Below are 9,537 nucleotides of genomic sequence, written 5' to 3' on the forward strand. Positions count from 1 at the left end.
GTGATGCCGACTGCTTTACTCGGAAAATTGGCAGCATTGACACGTGTTTTTTCAAGTACTTGCATTCTTGTGATTCCAATATTTTGGTAACTAAACTCATACCTACATTCATCTCATTTTATGTCCAATTTGCAGTGATAGAGAGCAATTGCCACATTACACATAAAATCTTCAAGGATTTTGATTATTTCGTACGGTATGCTTGATCACTCATGGCGCGATAAAAAGCGATCCACTGATTTTTCTTAGTTGATGTCGATGTCATGCATATATTTTATAATTCTTGTACATACAAATATTCTTGGATTTTAGACCGTATCAAATAGCACAAAAGCACAACTACAGGGGCCATAGTTTCATTTTATCGCAACTTTTAGGATTTGCAACAAGAAACCTCATATTTGAGGTAGTGATACACAATGACCCTTATCTCCAGCTAAGACAGCTAAAGCATGCAAATAGCAAAATTGACTCTCAGGGCCCACCCATCAGTTCGGACTTGGCAAACAACATAGCACAAAGGATGCTTAACCAGGTTTATTCAGACTCGCCCGCTCTCCCTAAGCTTATGTTGCCTCCACAATGGCGTTGACGACTACAACTTGGAAGTGAAGCGAGGCGATGATGGCTACACCGAGCTCCCACCCCATCCCTCACCAACTGCGATTGGGCCATCTGTGACGCCTGTTCACGCTCCCTCATTGTCAGCAACAAGGGCATGGAACTCTGCGGCGGTGACCGCAATGGCGATTGGGCCCTCCGGGACGCTCCCTCAATGCAGTGGACACGGCTCAACATGTCTCGAGCAGCAACTATGACAACCATGCCTCAATGTGTCTTCGACAGTGACTGGGACGACCACGACTTATATGTTGAAACGTTGCAGTGACTGCCACTAATTGGAGGTGACAACAGCGACCAGGCTCGGAGGTGGCGACTCAAAGTTTGTGGAGCTAATACATGAACAAAAAAAATATAATTTGGTTGGGCTTTGAATAGAGGATAAGAATAGGAAAAAAATATGTGTATCTGATCATCCCCGTTCCAATGCATTGCCATCGCCTTGAGGCCTGGCCAGCGACACCTCGACCCGGCATCAAGTTGTAGTCGCCTAAAGGGGAGGAGAGGGGCATGCCACCTCGAGTCCCCTCTATAACAGTTGCACACAGTCACCATCAAAGTCGGTGGCTGCCACGCTTTGCTACCAAGTTGTCATCGACAGTGTCGTCGTGTGTTGGTTCATAAGATAGAAAGTAGTGGTTCGGGTCACGGCCTCACGGGAGAGAGAAGTGATGTGTCGCGGTGCCTGCTTGGCAATTTTGCGTGGGCCTCGATGGTCGGTTTTGCTATTAACATATTTGCAATGTGAGGTGAGGGGCCTTAGATACTTCATACTTTAAGAGGTTTGTGTCTTCCGTCGTTGCCTAGTGGCGGTCGTGGTGGCGAGAGACGGTGGGGGAAGAGGGGAGGCGGGGCTACTGTTCATCTCCCTACTATCCTGAGAAGTGGCTTCTCTAGACTAAAAATAGGCAATTGAGGAAACTTTTAGGGGATAGAAAGTCAAAATTTAGAGAAAGTGATGGTTTGAGGGATCTGCTAGATAGCACTTAATCCCTCAAAACTAAAATTTCTCCCTCTAATATAACTTTTGAGGGATCTACTAGAGATGCCCTAACATTCATCCACCCTCCATTTATCTCCAGGTTTTGTACCGTCATATGGTGAGAATGTGGTTTAATATTATTCTCATATATTTAAATTTCATTTTCAACAATTTCAATGCTATAAATTTTCACTACCAAGGTTTCCAAAAAAAAAAAACTTCTTTGTTGTGGTTATCTGCTTGCCGGTCCCCGACTACTGCTACTCCAGTGGAAGCTAGTCAGAGCATTGTCATCATGCATTATAAAACGATCCTCCAATTTGAGGACGACATGAGCATATCATATACTCCGACCGGACAGTTGCTCAACGAAAGGCGCCTAGCCTGGCCACCCACTCCCATGATCCACTCCCAAACGAGAAAGAAGCTAACGGAAATGGGGAATTAGGCATCCCTAATCGTGGGTGCAACCGATGGATTAGGTGTCAAGAGCGACCCTTTTTGGCTGTCCACAAGGCGATTTGCCCCCTGGAGCGTCATCGGAACCCGCTGCAACTTGGGCGAGGCTGCCGCTGCAGCATGTGCCCGTGGAGGTATGGAAGCAGCTCCCTGACGTACGTTACACGCCGTTGGGGACACTAGCATGTGGGGCTGATTCACAGCGAGCCCACCTGTCAATCGCCGAACGGCACCCTGCCGCACGGCAGAGGATCCGCGTCCTGGAGGTAGAGGCGGCTCCTCGATTCCTACAAGGGGCATCCCCATCTCCCTGCCCAATGTCTCATCAGGTTTTTTATACTTGCAAGTGGAGAGATGATGTGGGAGTGTGGTCTCTCTCTCCCGTTCGGCCATTTCCCTGCTATATAAGCGCTTGACACTCGCTTGACTTGGCCACAGATCACAGATCCATCCATTACATCCAGTACTAGCAGTGCAAGAACAGAGAGCCTTCCTGCTCACCTAGCTCAACCAGCCTCCTCCTCCTCTTCAGCAGCGATCGAGCAAGCAAGCTCGAGATGGAGCACAAGGTGAAGAGCCATGGCAGCAAGCACCGGGGAGGATCAGGATCAGGGTCAGGAGGGCTGAGCAGGATGCTGAGGGAGCACAAGGCCAGGCTCTACATCATCCGCCGATGCGTCGTCATGCTCCTCTGCTCTTGATCCCATTCCTCTTCTTCCTAGCTTAGGCTTGACAAATTCTTTGGTGCGTGAGTACATACTAGTACATGACATAGGGTAGTTCAGAGGTTCAGATAGATGTTGCCGACGGTTGGTTCAGATGGAAGTTTCTGTGTGGTATGGTGCTCCTAAGTCCTGCAATGGCAAGGTTGTACATGTGCTGACGTGCCAGGTGTTGGAATATTACTACTTGTGTATTTGCTCTATCACAACAAGTGAATGATCTCAAGAAAAGAAGGTTGCCCCTGGCATTTCGTTTTATCTACATATGCCGATGAAGCGTGAATATGAGTCTCTGACTACCAATCTAATTGCTTAATTTGGGGCATCTTGCTCTTGCTTCATTCGATTTGATCAGTTATCTGAGTGGTTTCGCACACAAGGCCATCTCAAGGGTGTGCATTTTTTAAATTTGCACACTGAAATATCCCGGTGAGACCTAGAGGTGTGTATGTGTCTCTGTCAAAATTTCAAATGGCTATGTGCGCACAACCAAATAAAAGTCTACATGTAGTACCAATTGTGACTCCTGAATTACATCAGTAATCTTTACTCAGAAAATTGGCAGCATTATCACGAGTGTTTTGGGGGGAAATTTTGTACTTGCATTATTTTTCGTGCAATATTTTGGAAACTATCCTCGTACCTAGAAATTTAACCAATCAGTTTTGCAAACTGCACTTGCATTCTTGTTAATGATACATAGCGATTGCACACAAAATAATGATCCTTGCTCCTGGAACTAATGCTTTCTGGCAGACCTTGGTAAGTCAGTTTGCCTAAGATATATCCAGCTATAATAAAATCCTCATGCCACATAAGTGTTTCCTATACCCAGGAGCACTGGACCACAAAACTGAGAAGCTTCAGGGAAGTTGCCTACCTGCAAGCATTGTTGCTGCAAATGATCTGTCTCTGGGTCTTGATTTTTCAGGCAAAAGAGAGATCCCGAAGATCTCATCAGGCACCAATATGCGACAACAATCTTCGGCATTGATCACACAGACTGTATTATTGGACGACCAAGCAGGCTGACAATTGAAAACTTACCAACCAAACATGCTGCTCTGTTCATTGAAGTCTGCAAGTAGAGGTTAGGATATCATGCCCAAACAATCTTCTAAGAAATTATTTGGTTCAATGCTGCTCCTGGAAATGGCTACATGCCATCCATGCTACGATCTTCGATCGCCTTCCTTGCCAAGAATTTATTTTTGTTGCTGCAACCACTGTTCAGAAACCCCTCTTGCATTTCTTTGATGCCTGAACCTGAAAAAAAGCTGTGCAGTGTACTCTGTTCTTAAGCTCAGAAGCTACTTTAATTTAGTCCCAAATTGCCTCGGTTCCAAACACGCTGCTCTTTTGTTTAGTCGAGAGGTCGGTGAACCATGTGTCTAACCTGCCATTGTTGCCGTTAAACGCTCATGGATCAGACGTCTCCCAGACTGACATGCGTCGTTGTTCAACATCCGACAACGACACTTTCTTTTTCAGTTTACTTTTCACCATTTCATTTCTCTTTCAAGTAGAATTGCTCTGAAAAAACTCTGAATTTCTAGCACAAAGTTCAGCTTAAACTAGCCAGGTCATGACAGGCGATCTTCACCGACGTGGCTATTCACGGAAGCCTTGTTATATGATTCCTTCATATGCCCCTCCCTGGTCACCTTGGGCACATGACATCTCCATGCTCTCCGATAGCCACATCAAGGCCACCACCATTGCTCCTCACCTCCCGCCTCCTTTCTCTCACATGAACATTTGATGACTCAATAACCACAATGTGTCAAAAGAAAGAAAGAAAGAAGAAGAAAGAAAAGTCTGACTTTTACATGTGATGTGTAGAACAGAGGTAAAACAATTGTAGGAAAAAAACATCCCATTTCAATGAAATTGCAATACATTAGGGCAGCTTAAAGATGAATTGATACCACAAAACGAGCTCATTAGGACAGCTAGTAAGCTAACACACTAGCATATACTACTTACTTGACAAGACAAGAAACGCTGCCATCATTGAAGTTAACTACCCAATTACCCATATTTGCATCCTTCTAAAGAGTAAAGAGTACTGAAGACAAGGACAGCAAGTTGATTTGTAGTACAACTCCTAAGACTGAATAACCAAGTTGATGTTTTCGCATCCAAATTCCATGTTCAGTAATAATGGACCTGATATTGTTTACTTCTAAATTATTATCCTTAAAAATAAAAAGGGGCACTCTCATTTCTAATTTCTCCTTCGAGAGTATATAATCACAAGCATAATTTGGACACCGACATATGCTCCACAAGCTAGCACATATCTAATAGGCACTACTACAATGAGAAAATAGGAACTAGATTAAGCTAACATGCCAAGCAAGCTACTCCATAGCAAGAAGGTTTGTCTACTACTGAAGATCCGCTCGTTATGAAGGCACCAACCTCAATTTTTATGTCATGCGTGCAGAGTTTGTAACTCAGAGTACAATGGCACATATGGCAGATATCGCGGATTGTCGTCTCCTCCAAGATCACAGATCTCTTGAATTTTGTGATGATCCATATCATAAGAGACCAATGTATTATCCCACCCCACAGTTAAGAAGATGATGTTACAGTCTGGATGCATTGCAACCCACTGAAAACCCTGTATAAGATCAATCTCTCTCTCTCCAAATATATATGAAGCGTCGGTGCTATGCTTCAATATCCATTCTTGACTGAGGTAGTTCTCAAGAACATAAACCACCAGTTCAACCATACGTTCATCAGTTTCCAGAAAACTGACAAAATGCAAAGAACCCTGAGATTTCTGAATGAGATCAACAGTGCAAAGTTCAGGGATAGGTATCTTCCTCCATGTTTTCCCCTCGGTGTCCACCACGGCTATATCATCATCCATGGTGAGAAAATGCAGACAGCCATTAAGAAACACATCTCCCGAGTGATGACCAACAAGGGAAACAAATGCTTCATCATCTTCTGTATCAATCCATCCGTTCTCCTTGTGAACCCATTCCCCTGTTTCAGAGGAATACACCTCCATTCCGGGCTGGCTGATGTCGTGATCCTCGGAGAACTCAAACACATGGAAGTGATCCGACACGGCTGGGTCAAAACCCAGACGTGCCATGCACTCGGTGCCGGCATTGATCGAGTCAGGCAACCGGACCCACTCCTCCGTGGCTGGATTGCACACGACGTAATGGAAGTCGTCCTGGCCTTCCCAGCAGCGGCAGAGGAGGAGGCCGTTGCAGCAGGACAGCAGGAAGATGCTCTGGTGCTGCGGCAGGAAATCAAAGAGAGGAGAGACCAGAGGGCGGCCTGTCCCGGTGACGTTGGTGAAACTGGGAGCTGGCGCCGGCTCGCTGCGGGGCATGTAGAAGAAACCCTCGAGGGTCTGCGGCAGCTGCCTTTGGTTGTGCGGGTGCGAGATGATGCCCCGCCAGGTCCTGGAGACGCACATGCAGCGGCGGAGCGACTTGACGGGGAGACGGGAGAGGATTTCGACGAGGAGGTCGTCGGTCAGGCTAGCCACCGTCCGCATCTCGAGCAGAAGAACGACACCTGAGGCACGCGGATTCAATGGAGAAATGGTCAAGAGATGCAGGAAGAAGATGAAGGAAGGTAGGGATGGTGGATTATGTCTGCTTCACTCTGCGTACCTGATACGAGGAGGAAGCGTCGGCGGTGACTTTCCGCCGTGGCAGATCGGTACGGCACGGCGGCGGCGACCTTCCGACGCGGCAGCTAGTCAAGATACGCCGGCGGTGCCGTGCCGCGGACGAGATGAAGTGGGAACGGCGATCTGCCAGCAGGATCTGCCGCGCCGGCGACGGAGATAGCGAGCGGTGGCCGGTGGCAGCGCCGCCGACCTAGCAACCTCTGCCGACGGAGGAATGGGATTCTGGGGTTAGGATTCAAGCGCCCAGATGGTGGGCTGATTCTGGGGTTACCCACCCACTTGCAGACCTATAGCATTTAGGCCTAAAAACTCCGTCTCGGCCCAAGCAAACTGATACGAGTATATGCTTATTTATTTCACCCCTGAAAAATAAAAATTAGTTTATAGAAAATGTTCTTGATGAAAATTAGTATGTTTTTTTTATTTCACCCCTAAAAAAATAAAGAAACAGATAGAAAAATAAAAATTCCTAATAGTTTTGAAACTCTCAAACATATCCTATATACATTCATCCCCACTAGTGACTATCTTAAGTGCGGCTTGCCGCACCCGGCAGCGGTGTTGCCCGGTATAGTCATATCCAATCCAGTAATACAGTCATTGAAGCATTGCAAATATAAACAAATAGTAATTGTGTTTATTAATAGGGATATCTTTACAGTTTCTAAGCTCCCAAGAAATGGAGCTCCCTGGTGAATTGGGGATGTGGGACAATGATGTCATTCACTAAAAGGGGTTTATTTACTGCCTTAAGCCCAAGCTTTGTTTACACATGTCCTGTTCTCCCGCGTCGGGGTTCAGGTGGGCACATGCACCCCACGGTCAGCGCTAGGAGGTTGTGGGTTTGCAGCGGCCAAACTCTAGATAGGACAAATACTAAATCAACCGGCTAGAGACGTGACACTTTATATTATGCGTGCATCTGTTTTATCTTTTCTGAGAAGTTGAACGAGATATCCATGTATCTATCTCATATCTCTCTTCGTATACCAAATCACTTCTAAAATAACACAGACATGACTTGTCAAATGTTTCTATTTGTCTGCACTTCTAAAATCCACCAACATTTTTTAATTCATGAATATTTCTAAAGTTCATGAACATCTTTTTATATTTGCATTTTTTTAAAATTCGTGAACATAGTTTATAATTCATGAGTATTTATAATATTTATGTTTTTTAATATGGTTTTTTAACGCGCAAAATTTTCTAAAATACATTTAAACAAAATTTTAAACACTTTTTATTTAACAAAAAATTCAAATAAAAATAAGAGAGCCGGTTTTGTCTAAGCTAGCAATAGTGAGCAGAAAAAAAAAGCTAAGCGAGCAGAGAAGAAGCCGAACTGAGTGAGCAAGAGTTTCATTGGCCGGCCCATATGAGTGTTATGGCAGCAAATTCCATGGTCTCAACGTGGAATAAGAGCTCTCAGGGGGATCGCACAAGCACCACTAGCTGACACTGACGATGAAATGTGAAAAACATCACAACCACGCATTAATCAACTCCACTCTCCTCTTAAAATAGATACAATATTAAACAATAGCCGAACAAAGTATGGTCAAAACATAATTAGGATCCTAGCCAACATAGATAGAATCAAAATGACAAAATCAACTGCAATGACATGCTAAGGAAAAAGAGAGTTAATACCATGAGCAGAGAACGGCGCGGCGAAGCGCGCGGCAACCTCTAGTAATATATCAAGTTTAACATTCAGTACATAGCAACTGGTCCAGGAAATAACAAAATGCTTCAGTCCAAAACTGGTTTTGAAAGGATTCCACACAATCGTATAGCACTGATAACCAAAACTGCTCAACTTTGAGTTGCCTTTGGCATTTCTTGCGCTTCGCCGAGTTGGCATCATCTATTGTAATTATGCCCATGGTCAGTAGATAGGCTAAAGAGAACATGTTGATTCAATAGCATTTTTGGCAAGCTGAGTTGGTTCTTCATGAAATTCATGTTGAGTTGGCAATATGCTTTTGTTGTGGGGTCGGAGATCGGTTTTCATGGATGCCATTACTGTGGTGTCATCGTCAGCAGCAAGTTTGAATGCTTGTGATTATCAACTTTGGGAAGGAGAAATTGGCAATGATATTGCCCTTATTTATTTCTAAGGATAATAGTTTAGACTTTTGGGTCCATTATTACTGAGAGATGCAATTTGAGTCCAAGATAACTTGGTTTGGTCCGGTTTGTAGGTTTTCTGGCAGTGCTTGGTGAGGCTACTGAGACACAGGCAACCATTGTGCCCATAAGCAATTGGAACCTTTGATGATGCCGAGCCACCAATTAAAATGGCACCGAAGAAACGCAAAATCGAGGAGAAGCGCTTCTGGCCTATTACCCCGGAGGCGACTACCACCGGAGTGCTGATCAGTGGAAGGTGTTCTTGTTTCTACCTGGTGATGTGTTACTCACACTGATGGACGAGTCGATGTATTGTGATGTTCCGTCTTTTTTCTTCTGTTTCTAAAGTTCTTTCGTGTGCCCATTTAAGGGTTGTATGAGCTGAATGATACTCTGTGGTTTGTGGTTTGGTTATTAATGGAAGATGCAATTTGCTAAAAAAAGAAGAAGATGCAATTTGGATGCCAAAGCACCAACTTGGTTGATTTAGCAAGATTCTGGTTGTCTTTCTTTTGAGCTAAATGGTTTTCAATTTGGGAAAGACATGATACAGTATATTTTACTCAAGTTGTGAAAAACTCTGCGTTTATACTAAAACATGGTGGGGTCAGAGTTACCAGAAATAGTACATGCGTCCTGTGATCGGATGATTTGCCAGGGAAAACCATGGGAGAGGCTAGAGGCAGGTATTGAGGAAAGTGATTTTGTTCATTAGGAGGTGGAGACCCTTGTCCATGGAATAGATGATACCTAAGATGGAAGAGTTGGATTCAAGGTGGCAACCAGTAACTCGATTGGATGCCTTATGTATCTTGTGTGGATCAATCCAGATAAGACGATAAGATCGAAGATCCTCTAATGGCAGTTTGGGGAAATGAAACTTGGGTCTCGTGGCGGTTGTCAATTTTTGCAGGTAAATGGATTTAAAGTGTGTCTGAATGCTTGGAGTC

General features: G+C 44.6%; 1 protein-coding gene across 2 annotated transcripts; it reads right to left on the bottom strand.

Annotated features, from left to right (window-relative positions):
- Positions 1 to 3,348: 3,348 nt before the first annotated feature.
- LOC123066015 (F-box protein At5g07610) lies at positions 3,349 to 6,710 on the bottom strand. 2 transcript variants are annotated; one of them, XM_044489195.1, is made up of 3 exons: positions 6,432 to 6,710; positions 5,209 to 6,333; positions 3,349 to 4,523 (listed from the first exon to the last, which is right to left on the bottom strand). In XM_044489195.1, exon 2 carries the CDS (start codon positions 6,311 to 6,313, stop codon positions 5,222 to 5,224), a length of 1,092 nt encoding a protein of 363 aa, XP_044345130.1. In that variant the 5' UTR covers positions 6,314 to 6,333; positions 6,432 to 6,710; the 3' UTR covers positions 3,349 to 4,523; positions 5,209 to 5,221. The 2 variants fall into 2 exon arrangements, with proteins under 2 accessions (XP_044345130.1, XP_044345123.1); XM_044489188.1 differs by lacking the exon at positions 3,349 to 4,523 and having other exon boundaries at positions 4,975 to 6,333.
- Positions 6,711 to 9,537: the final 2,827 nt, after the last annotated feature.

This window comes from Triticum aestivum, chromosome 1A, assembly GCF_018294505.1.
Source record: "Triticum aestivum cultivar Chinese Spring chromosome 1A, IWGSC CS RefSeq v2.1, whole genome shotgun sequence".
NCBI lineage: Eukaryota > Viridiplantae > Streptophyta > Magnoliopsida > Poales > Poaceae > Triticum > Triticum aestivum.